Source organism: Molossus molossus, unplaced genomic scaffold (assembly GCF_014108415.1).
Source record: "Molossus molossus isolate mMolMol1 unplaced genomic scaffold, mMolMol1.p scaffold_m16_p_15, whole genome shotgun sequence".
NCBI lineage: Eukaryota > Metazoa > Chordata > Mammalia > Chiroptera > Molossidae > Molossus > Molossus molossus.
In genome coordinates this window covers 43,942,443-43,964,726 of record NW_023425350.1, presented here as the reverse complement: position 1 = coordinate 43,964,726, position 22,284 = coordinate 43,942,443, and the positions used below count along the sequence as shown (strand labels likewise).

Here is a 22,284-nt window from a genome sequence, read left to right as displayed (position 1 = left end):
TGTTTTCCCTTTTTCCACCATGAGCACATATTTATCTTATAAGTAAACTTAAAAGGGATAAAAGGAAAAATCTGTGTATAAATGAAAATTATCAATCTGGATTTTTTATTAAGTTTGAATTTGTTCACCCCAAATTACTTGAAGATGAAACATTTTACATTTGTTTGAGGCAATCTCCTGTACTCTAATCATTTAATGATTTTTTGAATAGCTAGTAAACATAACTATTATGTTGAAGTTATTTTTGCCCTCAGAATTGACTCTTTAGAGGGTTGCTATAAGTCTTACCATAAAATACATTAGTCATGCCCAGCCAGTGTGTCTCAGTGGTTGAGTGTCAGCCCATGCACCAAGAAGTCAAAGGTTCAATTCCTGGTCAGGGCACATGCCCAGATTGTGGGCCCGGTCCCCAGTGAAAGGCATGCAGGAGGCAGCCAGTCGATGTTCTCTCTCAGATGTTTCTGTCTCTCTCTTTTCCCTTCTTCTCTCTCTAAAATCAATAAAAATTATTTTTAAAAAAGGGGTGGGGTGGGGTTGAATATATTTTAACCATCACTGGTCTGGGTTTCCTGATGAACCAGTGATTTTCAATGGGGTGATTCTCCCCACTCTCCCCTCAAGACAATGTCAGTGTCTGGAGATGCTTTTTTTTTTTTTTTTTTTCTTTAAATCCTCATCCGAGGATATTTTCCCATTTATCTTCAGATAGAGTGGGAGTTGGGGAGGGGAGAGAGAGAGAGAGAGAAAGAAACATCCATGTGAGAGAAACACATCGGCTGGTTGCCTCCTGCACAACCCTGAGCAGGGCTGGGAACCTAACCACAACTGAGGTATGTGCCCTTTACTGGAGTCAAACCCAAGACTCTGAACCGCGGGCTGATGCTCTAACCACTAAGCCAAACCAGCCAGGGCTGGAGATACTTTTGTTCGTTACACTAATGAGTAGGATTGGAGGTGTTGTTACAGGATGGGGTTGCTGTTAAAACATCCCTCCATGCAGAGGACAGCACCATACAACAAAGAATTATCTGGCTCAGAATGTCTTTATCAGAGTTTGAGAAATCCTATCCTAAACACAAGAATCCTTTTCCAAACCTAACCTCCTTACTTTACCATCACAGTAAGAAAGGAAAGTTGCACAAGTGTGTTAATAGTAGTAGGAAAGCTGTTCCTTATATTACACAAATGGGACAGTGTAACCTTAACTCATTTACCATTTTTCTGGGATTTGACAAAAATCACAGAGGTTTATGAACAATGTTACAAAAATCACTGCATGATCTTTCTCTGTGATATGCATCATGTGCCTTGTGTACATTTCTCCTTAGGCAGTTTGGTTTGTAAGGCACAGAATAACATTTTGGCAATGCAGAAAGTTTAAAGTTACATACAGAAACACATAGTAGAATGTGTTTGTGGAACATGAGAGCATGAGGCAAAAAGTAGCTCCCCAATGAAAAATCTGTTACCAGCTTAATGTTTGTACCAAGGACGAGTGAGATAAGACTGCTGTCCAGTGAGTAGGGTAGAAATTGTAGGGTTGGGTGGTAGTCATCCCCTTTGGTGTTTATGTTTAATGGAAAGCAGGTTCACATCTGGTACCTAGGCATCCTTGAAATTCTGTGGCCTCCTAAGAATTGAATTGAGATTCTGGGAGCCTGTCCAATGTTCTGTTCTTTGCCATTGTTTCTCTGCAGGTACTTGAACTCATGTGTTCAAATCTTTTTGCCTTTGTGCACAAATGATATCTTGAGTAAAATGATTGCATGTGTCAAGGATCCTGTTTACATAAATAAAGGTTCGGATAATTAAGAAATGGATGGTAGTATATACTTTTTTCTCTCTATAATGACTATTATAAACAGGATTTTGTGTCAACTCTTGGTGTATACAGTTGTTCGTATGGAAAAATACATAATATAATAATAAATAATACAAGAATAAATTCTGTTTTACAAATGTAAACCTACTTTTGCTCACCCCTGTTTTATAATTTCTAATGACTGAATAAATAGCATTTTGAAAAACACATCAACCTTAAAATATGGAGTCCAGGATTATGAAAAAATTATCCAAACATGAGTTTGTGAAAGCCACCAGCAAATGTATCCATTCTACTAAAGCAACAAAATAGCATTGGTAATTCTTATAGGAACAGCACAGTATTGCCTAGTAGAGTGATTTTCAACCGTTTTCATCTCATGGCACACACATAAACTACTAAAATTCTGTCTAACGCCAAAAATATTTCTTGCTGATCTGACAAGATAATAGGTATAATTTTGTTTCATTCACACTAGATGGTTATTGTTGTGTTGGCTATTGTAGATGGTTATTGTTGTGTTGGCTGTTGCCTTTTTTGTTTGTTTGTTTGACAGTGTAAGGGAAAAGAGGTCAGTCAGTGCCCCTGACTAAATAATCAGGTATTTCATGTTTTAAAAACTAAAGACACACAGGTTAAAAATTGCTGACCTAGTAATAAGCTTCTGGTTACAACAAAAACTCTTAGAATCAAGCAAAGAATCTGGGCAGTTTAGTATAATGTGTTTTCTTGAGTCTAAATTTAGTATTTTATTACTCTGGATTATTGAACCTTTTTGACTTAAACACATTGTTGCATAGGATTGTGTTTTGGTATTTGAAAGTTTCATTCTTGGAAGAATTTTTGAAAAATAAGTTTAAATATAATCTTTTTTATATTGAGTTTTGTAAACCTTTAGCAATCAAAGCTTGGACATTGAAATATTGATTACTATCACCAAGCAAATAAATTATCTTCCTCATTTTGTAAGTTATTAATTTCTAGTCTATAATAAGTATATACTTTATATAATTTTTCTTATTAAATGTATCAGTTTAAATAAAGTGTTACAGTATTTTGGGATAATTTTGAATTTGGGTTTGGTAATTCCTTCTAAAGTATTCTTAAACGTATAGCATTTAAAATGTGTGGCTTCTGTATTCTTGGAAACTTTTTAAGAAGAAAATTTGGAATTTTTTTGATAATCTGAGGAAAAAACTTTTAAAATGTTTTAGTCATCTAATATGTAATCATTTCTTGATAATTCAGTGATTATAAATTGTGGAGGAAAGTATTTCTCTTAGGGTAGAAGTAGAGGGAAGATGAGTTTCATTTCTATATTTGGTTCTCTCTTTAACATGAATCACACCATTATCCACTTAACCAATGTCCATTTAACACCTAGCTTCCTTATATACTTGCTTCCACATTATATTTTATAAAATGAAAACACGTTTATTGTAGAAAATTTGGAGATAATATTTAACAGTCCAGACTCTTAACACCAGTGACTGCAAAAGAAAGAATTTAGTAAGATTTTCAGAAAGTATAAAATTGTTGCATACTATAAGGCTTGCCATAGTTTGTTTTTAAAGAAAATAAGAAATGGTATCTCGCCCTGGCCAATTTGGCTCAGCGGTTAGAGCGTCGGCCTGCGGTCCTGAGAGACCCGGGTTCGGTTCCCGCTAAGGGCACGTACCTCGGTTACAGTTTGTCCCCGGCCCTGGTCGGTTGTGCGGGTGGCAGCCACTCGATGTGTCCCTTTCACATAGATGTTTCTCTCTCTCTCTCCCTTCCTCTCTCTCCCTCCCACTCTACCTGAACAAAAAATGGAAAAATGTCCTCGGTTGAGGATAGAAAAAAGAAAAAGAAAAAAAAAGAAATGGTATCTCTTTGTAGTCTCTGTTTCTTTGTATTTTATTACTATTGTTGTTGTTATTTTTAATCCTCATGGGAGGATATTTTTCTACTTTTCTTCAGATAGAGTGGGAGAGAGACAGAGAGAGAAACATCAATGCGAGAGAGACATATCGACTTGTTGCCTCCTGCACAACCCTGACCAGGGCTGGGGACAAACCTCAACCGAGGTATGTGCCTTTGACCAGAATCGAACCCACAGCTCATTGGTCTACGGACCAATGCTCCAGCCACTGAGCCAAATCAACCAGGGCTGTTACTTGGTATTTTAAAACTGTTGTTAAATATGCATATATGCATAACCAATGGACACGGACGATAGTGTGAGGAAGGCAGGAAGGGGTGTGGGAACAGGGGGAGGGGTCAATCAGGGAAATTGGGGACACACCTGTAATACTTTCAACAAAGATAAAAATAAATAAATAAATAAACCAACCATAGTTGAAATTACACTATGCAAACAATTTTGAAACATGCTTTTGTGATTTTAGAAGAATTTTTTCTGTATCTTTTTTTCTTTATGATTTCTCTTATTGATTTTATCCTTGTAAATCCTTAGGTCAGTGATTTTTCAACTAGTGTGCTGCAAGAATTTTGAAAACATGCCATACTTAACTGTTTAGTCAAGGGCACTGACCTCATTTCCCTTAGATTGTCAAATAAAAAAATGACAACAACCAATACAACAATAGCTGTCCAGTGTGAATGAATCAAAATTATATCTTTTTTGGGGTCAGATCAGCAAAAAATACTTTTTTTTACGTGTGCCAAAGAATTTTAGTAATTAGTTTATGCGTGCCATGAGATAAAAATGGTTGAAAATCACTGCCTTAGGTCAGATTTATATATATATATCTATTCTAGTGTTTTAGGTGTTAATTTTTAGGAAAAAACTCCACAAATGTTTCTGAAATTTTGACAAAGGATTTTAAATAAAGAATCTGAAATTCCCTTTTATTCTCTATTGTCTGTTTTTCCAAACACTGTTACTGAAGTGGCTTGCTGTAAAATATTAAAATTTTTAATATTTAAAAATATTATTTTTTAAAATGTATAGACCTATATATTTTTTATTTTAATCAACTATTTAAAATGGAATTGCAGTCTCATGGGGTTTTAAGAAACTGACATTGTTTTTGACAGTCATTTTAAAAATATGCTTTAAAATGTTAATGTTTTTAAATATTTGAAGACTATTTACAGTGCACTTACTGGATATCAGGCACTTACTGCCCTCATTATTACACTGTGTACCCCTTAATCTATACCAGTGTGGTTTGTAATCTATACCAGTGTGGTTTTTGTCCTCTAATGTTCTACTGACATACTGGTTTTCTTTTGTCATCTGGTAGTATTTTTTTTTCTATTCTGGTTCTTCATGGCTGTTATATAGCATTTAAAAAGTTGGTCATCACCCTGGCTGGGTGTGGCTCAGTTGGTTGGAGCATTGTCTCATACACCAAATAGGTTGTGGATTCAAGTCCCAGTCAGGGCACATACCTAGGTTGTGGTTTTGGTCCCTGCTTGGGGCTCAAATGGGAGGCAAGTGATTGATGTCTCTCCTTCCCTCCCTGCCTCGCTCCCTCCCTCCCTCCCTCCCTCCTTCCCTCCCTCCCTCTAAAAAGTCAATAAAAACATAACCTCAGGTGAGGATTTAAAAAAATAAATACAAAGTTTGTCATCTCCTTCCTTGAAAATCTTGCTTTTAAATTTTTTGCTGGTTCATTATTTAAGTATATATTCAGTGTGCACTGTATGTAGATAATTTTAATAAAACAGTCTTGTTCTCATTGAGCACATTTCAGTGATGGACACGTGAAATAAAGGAATATTTTTTAGATGATGAAGAAAAATAAATGGGGGCAGAATCAAGAGGAATAAAGAGGTTCCTGGGGCAATGGAAGGGTATTATTTAATATAGAGTTGTCATGGTCATCTTGTCTGATGACAGTTGAGGAAACATGAATGAAGTGAGAGGAGTCCTACAGATAGATATTTAGGTAAAAAGCCATTTCCAAATAGAGGCAATAACAGGCCCCAAGCATGAATGTGCTTGTGTGGATTGAAGGGATAGCAAAGAGAAAGATTGGAGGGAAATTAAATTAGACTGTGATATGAGGAAGAAGGACATATCACACAGGGTTTTGTAGTCCAATTTAAGTACTTTGGATTTCATTCATAAATAAGTTTTCTCTTCTCTCTAAGTTCTGCTACTCAGTATTCACCACTGTTTCCCTCCCACTCAACCCTGTTATTCTGATATCCTTGGTACTCAAAGAGAAGGCAGTTCGGAGGACTTACTTGTACACCAGACTTGTGATTAGGGTTCCAACTTTTCTCTTTTAAAAAATTCTTTCAAGCCCTGGCCAGTTTGGCTCAACAGTTAGAGCTTTGGGTTTGATTCAGGTCACGGACACATAGCTGGATTGCAGGTTCATCCCCCTGGTGGGAGTCCAGCGGGAGGCAACCAATCAGTGTGTCTCTCTTGTGTCGATGTTTCTCTCTCTCCCCTTCCCACTGTTTCTGAAGATAAATGGAAAATATTCTTGGGTGAGGATTAAAAAAAAAAAAAAAAATCTTTCAAGAAGCTATATTGGCTCTTGACCTTAAAAAAAAATTCAGTATTTCATTAGAATTTGTCTTTCTTCCAAGGCTCATGCAGTTAACCTCCTTGCCTACTAAGACTTCTGGAATTTACATGCCAGTATCTTTCCTATAGCCCTTCCTTTCAGAAGATAGGCATAATTAGATTTATGAGTGAGCTTTCTATTCCTTTTTTGCTCCTTTATACTTGAGGTGTATGGTGTGCTTTTATTATTAACGTGGCTCCTAATTTAGTGATTCTCAACTTGGATGCAGATCATATTAAATGAGAATTAGGAAGAGAGTGATAATTTGTATAGTTTAGGGGAAAAAAAGTTCTCTACATTATTCTCAGAATGTGGTCCACAAAGCAGCAGATTATCACTGGTGACCTTGTTATAAATGCAGAATTTCTGAATCTAAGACCTACTGAATAAGAATTTGCATTTTAACAAAATTTTCTTAGGTGAATCAAGTACACATTAAACTTTGAGAAGCCCTGTTCTAGATAACTTACCTAAGCTGCTGCTTCCTATTTTTCTTAATTAAATTCTCAGAAGCCCCATGACTTGTTAAAGAACATGTACTTTCATGAAAATAAATTACCTTCAAATGCTTTTCACTTGCTTTTATACTCAGATATTTGTAGTGTATTTTACTTTAAAAGTCTTGTATTGGAATTTTAAAACTTGATTTCTTGCCACAATGTATAAATTTATACTTCAGAGGAAAAAATTTTCATGTTTGTGGAAGAAATATATATGTAAAATTCATTAAATTCTTTTGCACTTAATATTTTTAAGTAGTTGAGTTTCTGTTCAAAGCCAGAATTAATAATAGTAGTTAAAATTATTTTACCCTATAAATGTGTGCTTTTGCTGTTTCAGATCGGTTGTAATTTCACTTCGGCTTCTTCCAAAACTGTTCGGTACTTTTCAGCAGTTTGGGAGTAGTTATGATACACATTGGATTACAATGTAAGTAAATAAAAGAAGAGCTTTTTTTCAAATCATAGTTATCCAACAAGATTCTGAATAATTTATTGGCTTTTATTCTGTACCAGATAATTTTGATTTTTGTATGGTTCAAATGTTTTCTTAGATTTCTTAGGGTGCTCTTTCACTTAGCTCCATGGAACTTAACATTTTGATCGGTAGGACAATCTGACTTTTGTAGTTTGAGAAAAATACTGGAGTAATTAATGCTCTAATTTTAGGGTGAAGATTTTTAGTATATTTGGCCATAGCAGAGAACTCCTGGAGATCAACACTAAAACAAACACTCCAGGATGTCTTTTATTTTTCCTGTTACTATAGGAATTGATTCTAGACATTACATCATGTTAGGGATAATCCTGACCCCATCCTATTAATGAATGTTAAAGAATTTTTTCAAGGATAGTACTTTGTGAAGTTTATCCTGTTTTGGTAATCTAGAAAAATTAGCTGTCACAAGCACTTAATTAATCTGCAAGAATGTGTTACTTGCTTTATTCACAGTAGACTTTTGGAGAGATTTTAGAGACATTTAAATTTTAGGAAAAGTTAGATCTGTTGAAGGATTCATTTTTGAAGTCAAGTAGGATGGCTTTTCATCTAGTATTGTCTCAAATCTAAGAATAGATGGTAAGAGGACTTGCATTTATTTGCTTTTAAAATGAATAACATTAAAAAAAAGCTGGAAGTCTACCTTATAGTTCTAAATAGGATGAAGTTAGTTCTTTTGAGTTATAGCTCTTTCTTATTTATTGCTCTTTTAAAGGAGATCTATTTGACATGAACTTCTATTTTAAAAGCATCTTAGGAAGTCTCTCTTAGGTTAATATTGCAACATGACTCTAATGATCATCCATTTGTGAAGGCAAGGGATGTCCTTGAGATGTTAAACAGAGGGATGGAGGAAAACTTTTAGCATCTTTAAAGTACAAGAATAGTATGAGTCCTATTTTATTAACATTTCCCATAGTGTTTAAATGGCGGAATTACAGAATTCTAAAGTGTGAAAGGGATTCACTTGGGCAAGTTGGTGACATGGTGGCCATTTTAAGTTTATGTTAAGGAGGAAGAAAGGATAACGTACAAGAGGCAAACTCTGGATATAGTTACTTATCAAGTACCTGAACCTAAGTATAATTGAGTTGAAATTACTTGAGCGTATTCTTTAAATTTAATGTAAATAAGCTCAGTTAATGACAGTTCACAGGGTTTCTAACATAAGACTGGTATCCTAAATCCTATCCAGTGGTTCATTTAAAAGAATGCTGAGCTCCCTATGGTTAGTTAGCATCAATGATAACAAAACGTCACTTACTGTGAATCTGTTAGGTGCAGCAGCACTCATCATTTGGTACATATTATCTCCTAAATTTTTATGGCCCATATTTTAAAATTCGTAGCTGTTGTCCCTGATCCTCTTAGTAAATGTTCAGGTAACCAACAAACAGATTTCAAGAAATCAGGTTACTTGCCCCAAACCATGGAGCAAGTGTGTTAGAACTGGTTTTAAATCTAAGTCTTAGATTTTATTTCTACCACTTTATCATCATTAAATGATTGGCAAGGCCAAAGAAATTTGTTTTGAAAAGAGCTATAGCAAAAACATGATGTCAATTTTATTAGAAGTTTGGGAATCTTATTCCTTTTACATCTATACATTTTAGCAGATATATTGCTAGTAAATATTGTGTAAGATAGATTGTTAGTTGTAGAAGTTAAAGACCCTGGGATCTCTGATTGTATTTATCACTGTTATTTTCCCCCTAGTGTTTCTAGGTTACTTTGGAGCTTAATACATGAATATTTCTTTGATTAAAAAAAAAAATGTTAAAAAAAAAAAGATTACATATTGACAGTAAAATAATTCTGTTTTAGTAAGTTTATACTGTAGATGTTCTATATGCCAGGCACTTGCTAAATTCTGCTAAATAATGACTAATGCACACAGTCCATCCTTATATGGACTGTATCATTCTATTTTTTATATTAATTCATGTTAGTCATTTATAGTTAACATTCTTCCAGTTAAGTATTTTGAGATTACTTCACAAGGATTGAGTATTTTGAGATTAAAAAAATGACATTGATACTTTAAGTTAATAAAAATTAAGGCATAAGTTTTGACAAAATATTTGTATTTAAAGATTTTATAGATATATATTTTTTCCATTCTATAATAGATTTATTCTCTTACCTCATGGCTTTAAAATTACTTTTTCTTTCAATTGGTCTAGGTGGGCAGAAAAAGAACTGAATATGATGAAGCTTTTCTTTGATAATTTGGTATACTATATTCAATCTGTAAGAGAAGGAAGGCAAAAACATGCATTGTAAGTATCTCTTAATTAGGTTAGTTATGTTTAACTGTTGATTGTCCTCTGAAATATAATTTTCCAGTGTTTCATTTTTTTTGTATAGTAAATAAATATAAAAATTTTAAGAGAAAGGATCTCTTTTCAAGTTGTATTTTAAAAAGTTATTTTTGTAATTCTTCATCTTAAGGAAATGTAGGTTATATAACTTGAGGTGATTAACCTTCACTGTTGAGTTCTGTTCACAGTCATTTTCAGGAACAAAAAGTTTTTTGTTTTTTTTTTTGCAAAAATCATCAATATCCTTGTTTTAATGTATCGGGGCATTGAGTCTAAAATTTTAAAATATTTGCTTCCAAACCAATATATTTAATATATAATTAATTTAAAACATTTTTCTTTATTATTGTAATTCGATGCTAGTATTAAGTTTAGGACATGTGTGAACACTTTAAAAAACTGATCATAACTGGTTAATATTTCATCATTAAAAATATTCTCTGGCCCTGGCCGGTTTGGCTCAGCGATTAGAGTGTCAGCCTGCGGTCCAGGGAGACCCAGGTTTGGTTCCGCTAAGGGCACGTACCTTGGTTGTGCAGTTTGTCCCTGGCCCTGGTTGGTCATGTGGGTGGGAGCCACTTGATGTGCCCCTTTCACATCGATGTTTCCCTCTGTCTCTCTCTTCCTCTCTCTCCCTCCCACTCTATCTGAACAAAAAATGGAAAAGTGTCCTCGGGTGAGGGGAGAAAAAAAAAAAATTCTCTGGATATGTTGAAGCGACTGTGGGTAAAATTGGTAGAAAATGGTCAGTGGTATAGCTGTGTTTAAAACTATTCTTATAGGGAAATGCCTGCCCAGAAGTAAACATGTAAATTTCAGAAGGTTTCTGCTTGTAAGTCAGTTGATGGGGACTGATGGCCTAATTGAGGAAACCAGGTTAGTGTTAGCGGCATGTCAGTGAATATGAGAAGTAGCACATTATTTACTAAGAAGATATATATATAGAAAATTTCCATATAGATGGAAATTAAGTAGACTGGAGAAGTGTTCAGAAAAGTCACAGACTTTTAAGGCATACTTACTTACCTCCAAAATTTAATTTACTTATTTTTTTTTCACAAAGCAGTTTCTTCTTCAGATTTACCATCCATCTAAAACTTGGAGACTTGGATATTTTTTGCGTTCTTTTATTTCCAAACATGAATAATGATGATGTTGATTAAAAATAACTAGTGTTTATTGATACTGTGTGCCAGATATAAGTATTAACTTTGAGATATACAACAACCGCCCTGGCCGGTTTGGCACAGCAGTTGGAATGTCGACCCACAGACCAGAGAGGTCTGGGTTCGGTTCCCGCTAAGGGCACGTACCTCTGTTGCCGTCCCCGTTGGGGTTGTGCAGGTGGCAGCCAATCGATGTGTCTCTCTCACAGTGATAATTTCTCTCTTTCACTTCCTCCCTCTCTTTCTCCCGCTCTATCTCAAGATAAATGCAAAAATGTCCTCAGGTGAGGATTAAAAAAAAAAGATATACAACAACCCTTAGAGGTAGGCAGTCTCATTTAAAAAATGAAAACAAAAGCTATGAGGAAATAACTTGCCCAAGGTCACACATCTTATAAATAGTGGAGGTAGAGTTTCTATAATTCATTTTATTGAACACATGTTATGAACAGTGAAATAGTCTTGTTTTCTATAATTCCTGTTCTTTGAGTATTAACTTGTACTGTCGTCAGTCTCTAGTTAACCTTAATGCTAAAATATATCCCATGTCTTTTTGCAAGTTGACATTCCCAGAGACACTATTCCAGTTATTATTTTTAATTCTCACTTGAAGACATTTTTTTTTTAATTTATCTTTCTTTCTTTCTTTATTTTTATCCTCACCCGAGGACATTTTTCCATTTTTTGTACAGATAGAGTGGGAGGGAGAGAGAGAGAGAGGGAAACATCGATGTGAAAGGGACACATCGAGTGGCTGCCACCCGCACGACCAACCAGGGCCGGGGACAAACTGCAACCGAGGTACATGCCCTTAGCGGGAACCGAACCCGGGTCTCTCCGGACCACCGCAGGCCAACGCTCTAACTGCTGAGCCTTTTTATTTATCTTTAGACAGAGTGGGAGGGAGAGGGAGATAGATAGAAACATCAATGTGAGAGAGACATGACAACTGGTTGCCTTTCTCACGACCCTGACAAGGGCTGAGGACAAACCACAACCAAGGTACGTGCCCTTGACCAGAATTGAACCCTCTACTATTTGGTGTGCGGGCCAATGCTCTAACCACTGAGCAACCTGCTAGGGCAATTCCAGTTATTTAACCAACCTCTGGATCAGTCTGCCCCTATGATTGTTAATTCTTTCTCCTCTTTTTTTTTTTTTTTTTTTTTTTTTAATCCTCACCCGAGGACATTTTTTGTTCAGATAGAGCGGGATGGAGAGAGAGAGAGAGAAACATCGATGCGAAGGGACACATCGAGTGGCTGCCACCCGCACGACCAACCAGGGCCGGGGATAAACTGCAACCGAGGTACGTGCCCTTAGCGGGAACCGAACCCGGGTCTCTCTGTACCGCAGGCCGACGCTCCAACCGCTGAGCCAAACCGGCCAGGGCTCTTTCTCATTAAATTAGGAAGGCAGTATGGTATTGTTAGAAAGTACATGGGTTTACGAATCATACAGACCTGAGTTTAGATTACGAATCTCTTGTTTTGACTTACTACTTCTCTAATAAATTTCAGTTAGTTTCCTTATGAATTTTTGTAAAGAGTAAGTGAAATAATTTAGTAAGCTGTATCTGGCACATAGTAGATTATCTATAAATTGTGGTTACCTTTCAGAAACAAACTATAGTACAAAACAAACAAGAAACTTGCCCCTTAGCCCATTTAGATTCTTCACTGAATAAAAAATAAAACTAGTTTTTTTGGCTTTCTATTCTGGGCCCTCTAAAATCTAAACTCATCCAACTTGTTTTATTGTTCAATGATTTCTTAAGGTATCCTGTTCTACAAGCCTATTGAATTATTTTTGAGATACTTCTTTACATTTACTGTATTCCATAGCTTTCCTACAAAGTTACCACTACACAAGATACATTTTCTTTAAATCTTACTAAAATTCTAAGTGTTCTTCATGGTCTGTGTTCTCCTTTAATTGTTCTTTTTGAAAATAGAGGTCAAGGATAATCATGGTCTCTTGAATCTGATCATCTCTACACATCTCCACACATTCTCTATAAAATCCACAATATCGAAAAGGAGCAGAAATTAAACCACAAATGACCCACATCTTCAGCATTTTTAGGAGACTGAATTCAAATTATCTGTCAGAAGAGAAATAAACCTTAAGTTACAAAATAGCTCCTAGAACAGCCACAAGCCTGTGGGCTTAAAGAGGAGGGGGGTGGGGTGCTTAAGAGAAGGGAGTGGAAAACAAATGAATCAGCCTCAAAAAGAGACAGTCCCAACATTAAGTGACAAAAAATGAACATGTCTGAAACTTGGTTATTTACAGCATTGGCTACAGGGTTGTTGCTTACTTTGTTAGTAGAACCAAAGGTGGAGCCTCATACAGCATTGCTTCTGTGGTAAAAAAGATAAATAGAGGAGTAGTGCTCTTTGGAGATGAGTTTTATACTTCCCTGGAGTATACCAGAGTATCTTTCCAATCATCCATTGTACCTGGCATCTTAGAGAATAAACCTTGGAACAGAGAGATATTGTCTGGACTATTTTGGTGTAACTCATTTGTTTCTTCAAGCTGTAGAACGGTTTTACATTCATACTCTCTGGTAAAGCATGCGGAGTTTGTGGTACATTATTTTCCATTTGTTCAGTAGAAAACAGAGTTATTTGAAGTGTGGAGCCAATGATTCTATAGTGGAAGCTTGAAGAAGGGACGAGAAAGGGACTGGATCCATGCTTTCTACAGTTATGGGTCCCTTATCCTGAGTTGCAAGTATAGGGGAAGGAAGTGTTCAGGAAATAAAGGCACTTTGTAAAGCACAAGACTTGTTTCCCTTTTATGTCTGTGACTAAGGTCCCTCAGATTCAGTTTCAGAGTACTCCAAGGCCTCTGCTACAAAGTGTGTCCTATTAGAAAAGGATGAGATGCTATTAATAGCTGTTCTTGAATTTTATCTAGATAGCATTTTATTCTGTGGGTGGCTTAATATATTCCAACCTCCCCCACCCCAGTCACTTTGCCACATGTACTTTCATCTTTACAAAGGGCACTGCAACAATAATGAAGCAAAGAGTTTATCTTTGTTATTTTTTGCCTATATTAATATGAGACACTAAAGAGCAGTAAAGGTATATCCAGAAAACTGAATATTCAGGAAAATCTTAACTTTAAATTTCAACAGTGAATTTAGTGTAATTTATTTATTTATTTATTTTTTTTTTTTTGAAATTAACTAATTTTGGGAAACTTTAAAAAATCTGTACTTGCACCCTGGCCAGTTTGGCTCAGCGGTTAGAGCGTTGGCCTGCGGTCCGGAGAGACCCGGATTCGGTTCCCGCTAAGGGCATGTACTTCGGTTGCAGTTTGTCCCCGGCCCTGGTTGGTCGTGCGGGTGGCAGCCACTCGATGTGTCCCTTCACATCGATGTTTCTCTCTCTCTCTCTCCCTTTCTCTCTCTCCCTCCCACTCTATCTGTACAAAAAAATGGAAAAATATCCTCTGGTGAGGATAAAAAAAAAAAAAAATCTGTACTTGCTTGGTTGCAGTTTGTCCCTGGCCCTGGTTGGGTCGTGTGGGTGGCCGCCACTCGATGTGTCCCTTTCATGTCGTTGTTTCTCTTTCGCTTTCTCTCTCTGTCTTCCTCTCTCTCCCTCCCACTCTATCTGAAATAAAATAAATACATTTTTAAAAAAATCTGTTCTTGAAGATTATCAGAAATTGAATTAAGAGGCTCTTTCACTCTGTAAGCTGGGTGTGGATCAGGACTCAGGCTGGCTGCTACCTTTTGTTAGTAAAGTAATTTGGGCAGTTCATCCGTAACCAGCCTTTTGATTTGTAACATAAAGAATTCATGATTGACTTAGTTTCATTGATTGATTGCTGAAGTGCTTATGGGACTAGAATATTGTGGTAATCACATACGTACTTCAGTATGCAGTTCACAGGGTTGCTAAAGAATCCTAAAATGAAAACCTGATCATTAACTTCCTCTTCCCTAACATCATTCAGTGACTTCCATCCAGACCAATACCAAACTCTTTTATCTGACATTCAGGCAAGCCACAATCTGGCCCTCTGCTTACAGCTTCAGACCCAACTCTTATATTTCCTCACCAAGCATTTTTAAAATGCTGTTTCTTTTCAAGTGAATTCCCAGAGAAATGTAAAATCGCCTATTTAATAAGCTTCCAAAACAACTCTTACATTAACATTGAATTTTGTACACATGAATTTTAGTTCTTTAGATTTGAAATAACATTAAAAAATGTCAGTTGTGTATCAGCTGAATTCTTTGTGAACTGAATTTATGGAAATGATATTTTATTAGTGTTTCTTGTTTAAGGAATAAGGTTATATCACTGGAGGGACAGTGATACTGAAACATGCGATTTCTAGAGAGGTATAGTTTTTGTTAACTTGTAATTTATGTGCATATTGCATAATTTTAAAATGTCGTGTTTGTTCCACTGTTGAGTTCTTATGTACTTCTCATCTAATTTGAAAGTATGTTTTCTAATTGTTTACAGATTTTTATAACTTATTAAATTACATAAATTTCAAACATAACATTGGACTTTTACCTTTTTTGTGTAACCAAAGTTATATAATTAAAATATTTAATAGTTATTTATGAAAGTAGAATTTTACTTCTTTTGTATAATTTAAGATTAGGGCCATTAAATCCTTAAAAACAATTAAGAAATAGGATCATTTGGTTAATTATTTTAATGACTTTTTATGTATAGGTACAGCCACAGTGCTGAAGTTCAAGTTCGACTTCAGTTCTTGACTTGTGTGTTTTCAACTCTGGGATCACCTGATCATTTCAGTAAGTTTTTAAATCAGTATTTTAATCAGTTTTTAGATTTATATTGATATTTGGAGAAGAATCCAGTGAAATATACTCATGCATTTTGATTTCTTTAGTCATTAAATTATTATCAGTAACGAATGTCTTCTCAGTATATATGGCTCGTATGAGCATGAGCATGACCCTGACATCTTCTTACTTCAGTCTCTGAAAATGCCTGTTTCTCAATGGATAAATGACTCATTTCAGGAACATACTGTATCAGAGTGATTGCATCTTTTATTACCTTTGGTTATAGACTCTTCCTATCACCCCAGTTGGAAACAGCTGTCTACATATTATCAGGTCTGATCTTATCCCAAATTGCTTGGTTTCACAGGTGATAGAAACATTTAGAAACCATAGTTTTGTTTAGATTAATCTCAAACTCAGTTTCATTAAGTTAACCTTTAAAAAATAGAGATTGGTCAGGTATATTCAGAGAGTAGAGCATGTCCAAACCTGCATGCTCTTCCCACGAGAAGAGGAAGGTTGATATATTTTTTTTTAACCAAAGCTTCTTCTGTCTCACTAGACTGATTGTGTTCTCTGTCACTCTCCACACTCTTTATGTGTGTTCATGTCAACAAACCTCAATTGTAAGGACATTGTCTGTCTTTAGCTATGTTAATGAGGTCAAACTGATGAGTATTTACTAGCCTGAGAGGTATTTCTTTTTAAGTCCATGTCTATGCTTTAGATACACCATGTATTTATCCTATTATGTCTATAGTTTTTTTCAAGACATTTGTAACAAGTGTCACTAACATTGTTCTATCAACAGATTTCAAAATGAGAACTTCAGTTTTTGATAGGAAACTAATGTCTCATGTTACTAGGTCATTTATGATACTCATTATGATGGATACCATACAGGAAATAAATAATATAAAGTGTAAAAATCTCATCTTTTTCGCGGAGAAGTCCAACCAAAACAAGTATTATCAGCATAAATACTTTCACATGCCCACTAGGTTTCACTTTTGTTTAGACTAGAGTCTTATTTGAAAATGTTAACCACTCCTCTCAGTATTTGATAATGAATTATTTATTTTGCTGCTCCCGTCTGAGTAGTGCAGTATAAATTCTTTGTGCATTACAGCTATTGTCAAGATACAATCAAGCTGAAAATGTCATTTCTCCCACATTATAATTGTACTTTTATTGGCACAGTTCCAATTATAATATGATGACTCCAAAGTTATTGATAACTTAATATTGATTTTTTGTTGTTGTTTTTTGTTTTTTTGTTTTTTTTATCCTCACCTGAGGACATTATTCCATTTTTTGTTCAGGTAGAGTGGGAGGGAGGGAGAGGAACAGAGAGAGAGAGAGAAACATCGACGTGAAAGGAACACATCGAGTGGCTGCCACCCGCACGACCGACCAGGGCCCGGGATAAACTGCAACCGAGGTACGTGCCCTTAGCGGGAACCGAACCCGGGTCTCTCTGGACCGCAGGCCGACACTCTAACCGCTGAGCCAAACCGGCCAGGGCAGTAGTGATTTTTAATGTATCAACGAATGAATATCTTTTTTAAAAACTTAAAACATAAACAGCATATACATTGCCTATTAAATGTGGATTGGGCCCTGGCCGGTTTGGCTCAGCAGTTAGAGCGTTGGCCTGCGGTCCGGAGAGACCCGGGTTCAGTTCCCGCTAAGGGCGCGTACCTTGGTTGCAGTTTGTCCCCGGCCCTGGTTGGGTTGTGTGGGTGGCAACCACTCGATGTGTCGCTTTCACGTCGATGTTTCTCTCTCTTCTCTCTCTCTCCCTCCCACTCTATCTGAACAAAATATCGAAAAATGTCCTCGGGTGAGGATTAAAAAAAAAAAAAAATGTGGATTGGTCATTCAGCCATTTATAAATACACTTCTGTTTTATCATTTAGTTTACTATAATTAACCTGGATACTATTTTTTAGGACTGTTCTTCACTTATCTCTCTTAATTACTTAATGTTTTTAAGTAATGATGTACACTGAAGGTTGTTCCTAGTTTTATGTACTCCCAGAGGCACAAGTTGTTCTTAGAACACATATTCTGTACATTAACTATTCCTGTGAGAAACCGATAAGATACTGTTTTTCTGCTCAAACTCTTTAGCCTGTTATTGCTACTAGGTAAATATTTTCTGTGGTATTTTTTTCATATTCCGGATCTCATTTACTTTTCCCAAGAAAGAAATGTTTCTTATGATTTTGTCATACTTTCATATCCCTTCTGATTCTGGGGAACAACCCAGGCTTTGGAACCCTTTATGATATACTTTAGAAAGCCCTGTGATGCTTTTATTTCTACCCCTTTAGATTGTCTCATTTATCCTTATTCAGACTTGTGATTGCCTTTAGTGCCTTCTCTACTCTTTGAATATTTCTCTAACTTCCTTCTGTCACCCTTTGGAATCATTTAATACTTGGGTCAAAGTACCATATAGTTTTCATCTCCATTGCATTGGCTTCCCAGCTAATTGTATCCCCTGAGGTGTTGCTGTTCTCTGTTTTAGGCAGTTTCATTTTGCATTATTTATCACAAGGATTTTTTTTTTCACAGTTTACAAAAATGAATGCTTATTAGCATGTATTGTTTACCTCCTGTGTACAGAGAATAAGCTTTGAACATGGTATTCACTCTGTGCTTAACCATTAAATTTTAGAACTGACTCCTCAACTTTTGGGATTACCTTCCCTTCATCATGAGTACTTTAATACAGTAATATGTTCATATTTTAGGAAGAATGATTTTTCCAGACCAAATGACTCTTCTAGGACACTATATAAGTTGTATGTTTTTAGATGATTTATATATAGGTTATATTTAACTACATTTAAAAGCATAAATTAAGTGAAATTCCGTACAAAATAATTTTCATAAAAACCATAAAACATCTCCATTATATTTTTAGATATATTGGTGCTTCTAATACATTGAACTAGCATTGAAGCGTTGTATGTATCATGATTCAAAATTTGTTATTTTTATCTAGGGTTAAGTTTAGAGCAAGTTGACATTTTATGGCACTGTTTAGTAGAAGATTCTGAGTGTTATGATGATGCACTCCATTGGTTTTTAAATCAAGTTCGAAGTAAAGATCAACATGCTATGGGAATGGAAACCTACAAACATCTTTTCCTAGAGAAGGTAATTTTATTGTTTATATTGTTTTCCCATTAATCCTCACCTGAGAATATTTTTCTTATTGATTTTCAGAGAGAGTGGAAGGCAGGGAGGGAAGGAGGGAGGGGGAGAGAGAGAGGGGGGTGGGAAACATGAGTGTGACAGAGAGACATCAGTTGGTTGCCTCCTGCACAGCGGGGGATCGAACCTGCATCCCAAGTACATGCCCTTGACTGGGAATCAAACCCATGACCCTTTGGTGCACAGGCTGACACTCTAACCACTGACCCACATCGTCCAGGGCCATATTTCCTTTTTATCTCTTAAAATATAAACTCTGTAATGTTAATTTTATTCCTCTTTTGCCATCCTTTTTTTTAAAAAAAAAAAATGTTTTTATTGATTTTATTAGAGAGAGAGGAAGGGAGAGAAAGAGAGAGAGAAACATCCATGTAAAAGAGAAACATCAATCACCTGCCTCTTGGCACGCCTCCTACTGGGATTCAAGCCCTCAACCTGGGCACATGCCCTGACCAGAAATCAAGCCGGAACCTCTCGGTCCATGAGATGACAGTCTACTGAGCCACACTGGCCTGGCACCTCCAAAGTTGCCATCATTTTTTAAAAATATGGTAAATGGCCCTGGCCAGTTTGGCTCAGCAGTTAGAGCATTAGCCTGTGGACCAAAGAGTTGTGGGTTCGATTCTGGTCAAGGGCATGTACCTTGGTTGCGGTACCCTGGCCCTGGTCGGGTCATGTGGAAGGCAACCAGTAGATGTGTGTCTCTCCCCCCTACTCCCACTCTATCCGAAGATAAATGGAAGATTATCCTCTGGTGAGGATTAAAAAAAAAAAAGTAAATGTGCTGTTTTTCAGCCGCCCTTATATAGTTTTGCCACTTAGATTTTCTTTAATTTTGTTTTCTACAGTGTTTAGATCAAAATGTATACTTAATTTATATTTACAAAAATATTCTGTTCCTTAGCTAAAGTTACTTAAATTAACAGTGGCATAACTCTTCAGGCAAAAACTTATAAGAAATGTGGAGAGTTTTGGTATTTATTTTTAAAATAGTAACATTGTAGCCCTGGCCGGTTTGGTTCAGTGGTTAGAGCATAAGGCGGTCCAGAGAGACCCGGGTTCAGTTTCTGCTAAGGGCAGGTACCTCGGTTGCAGTTTGTCCCGGCCCTGGTCGGTCATGCAGGTGGCAGCCACTTGATGTGCACCTTTCACATGATGTTTCTCTCTCTCTCTCCCTCCCACTCTATCTGAACAAAAAATGGAAAAATGTCTTCGGGTGAGGATTAAAAAAAAAAAAAGTATTGTAGTTAAGTTTGCTGCTGCACAGCCACTACTCTAGAGTTGTAGTCTGTGACTCTTCCTTAGCTAAATGGTTGTGGTTTCAGCCAGTCTTCTGGCAGATGTTAGCCAATCTTCAATATTTTTGTAGATCCCCGGGAAAGGAGTTTTAGGAATTGTAATGATATTAAAGATACTCTTCTCTATCTAGTTTTTGTATTCCTTTATCAGATGCAACTATTGGTTCAGGTGTTAATTTTCTGTTTGAATTTTGAAACATTGATAATATACCAGTATACTTTTTGTTATTTTTATGCTTGCTTTTTGAGATTGTAAAGGCTCTCTGCAAATTCTCACATTATCTCTGGTAGAATTAAGTATAAGTGAATGAGTACATGTAAACTAAGTCACTTAATAGGTCCAGAGCAAAGCTACAAATAGACCTTCAGGTATCTTCATTTCAACCCATGACTTACAAACTGCCTATAACTACACTTCTCATAAATAAATGTGTATGTGGTGTAGGTATACAAAAGGTGATAGATTTTTTAAATTCATTGCTCTGATGTGAGCCTGTGTTCATTACAAAAATTGAAACATCAGATACGTTTTAATACTGACCTGAATAGTTTTTATTATTGTCGATTTTAATTTTTTTAAATTATCATTGAAAATCTGAGCTGATACATTTTCTTCTATAATGTTTCCAGTAAAATTAGGTTTAGTTTAAATTTCTTGTTAAATCTAATAAAATAAAATGTTAACTCAATTATCACATTAAACTAGCTTAAAAATTATTTTTTTAAGATGCCCCAGCTAAAACCTGAAACGATTAGCATGACTGGCTTAAACCTGTTTCAGCATCTATGTAACTTGGCTCGATTGGCTACCAGTGCCTATGATGGTGGTTCAAACTCTGAGGTAAGGATTTAGAATTGTTAATTTATTTAGGACATCTTGTGGAATTTTTGTTTTATTTCTCAAATTAGATTATTGAATTACATTTTTTATCAAGCACTGATTTTACTAACTATGAAGACTTTTATTCTTAGGTTTTAAAAAGTTTTATAAAGCACATTTGATGACTTTTCATTATCAAGGATAACCTTAGTTGTGCTTAATGAACTTACTATACATTCCTTGATTATTAGAGAAAAGGCTATCTGAAGTTTTCTTTTCGTCCTCTAAAAACTGTCAGATAGCCCTGGCCAGTTTGGCTCAGCGGTAGAGCGTCAGCCTGTGGACCAAAGAGTCGTGGGTTCGATTCTGTTCAAGGGCACGAACTTTGCTTGTGGATCGGTCCTAGCCCTGGTTGGGGGTCGTGCGGGAGGCAACCATTGATGTGTCTCTCTCACGTCAATGTTTCTTTCTCTCTCCCACTCTATCTGAATATAAAGTGGAAAAAAGTATCCCTGGGTGAGGATTAAAAAAAAAAAAAAGCCCTGGCTGGTTCGCTCAGTGGTTGGAGCGTCAGCCTGCAGACCAGAGCGTCCCGGGTTCGGTTCCCGTTAGGGGCATGTACCAAAAAACAAACAAACAAACAAACAAAAATGGTTGGATAATATAATCAAGTAGTTTTGTCAGTTAGAAGGTTGATTTCTCTAAAATCTGATTATTTAAAAATATGTTTTTTATTGAGAGAGAGAGAGAAACATCGATTGACGGCCTCTTTCATGTCCCCTACTAGGGATTGAGCCCACAACCTAAGCATGTGTCCTGACTGGAAATTGAACCTCGACCTTTTGTTGAATTGGGATAATGTTCAGTCAACTGAGCTACACTGGCCAAGGCCAGAGTTTGAGTTTTTATTTTTCCACTTATTAGTTGCTTGACCTTCAACAAGTTATTCAATCTCTAATTCAGTTTCCTCATTTGTAAAGTGAAGATGATAATTGTATCTAGAATGCTTTCATAGTGTCCTCCTAGTTTCTTTACTTGTTTGAATGATGTGTTGTTTTTTTAATTGTTTGGTCCTAACTCTAACTTTGATATTACTATGATAAATTTCAGTTTGTCTTTTCAGACAACCAGACAGATCTGATTTCCTAAGTAGTAGTTATACTCTAATTTTGAGATAAAACTGCTTTTTATGTAGATGTTACAGACACCAAGGCTGTTCAGTCATTTATCTGAAGGGTATCTTGCTTTACCCCACCCAGCTTTTAAGAACTTCCACTCTCCACTTGTTCTGTTATTTTCAGGAAAACATTCTCTTTGT

At 36.0% G+C, this 22,284-nt stretch overlaps 1 protein-coding gene across 9 annotated transcripts in view; it reads left to right on the top strand.

Annotated features, from left to right (window-relative positions):
- USP34 (ubiquitin specific peptidase 34) overlaps positions 1-22,284 on the top strand; it is a 255,792-nt gene that overhangs the window by 107,038 nt on the left and 126,470 nt on the right. For all 9 annotated transcript variants that reach the window (XM_036262508.1, XM_036262511.1, XM_036262510.1 and 6 more), the window contains 5 exons: positions 7,189-7,278; positions 9,531-9,626; positions 15,547-15,629; positions 18,637-18,791; positions 20,874-20,987. In XM_036262508.1, the coding sequence (XP_036118401.1) occupies positions 7,189-7,278; positions 9,531-9,626; positions 15,547-15,629; positions 18,637-18,791; positions 20,874-20,987 (538 nt within the window). The remainder of the gene's footprint in view (positions 1-7,188; positions 7,279-9,530; positions 9,627-15,546; positions 15,630-18,636; positions 18,792-20,873; positions 20,988-22,284) is intronic.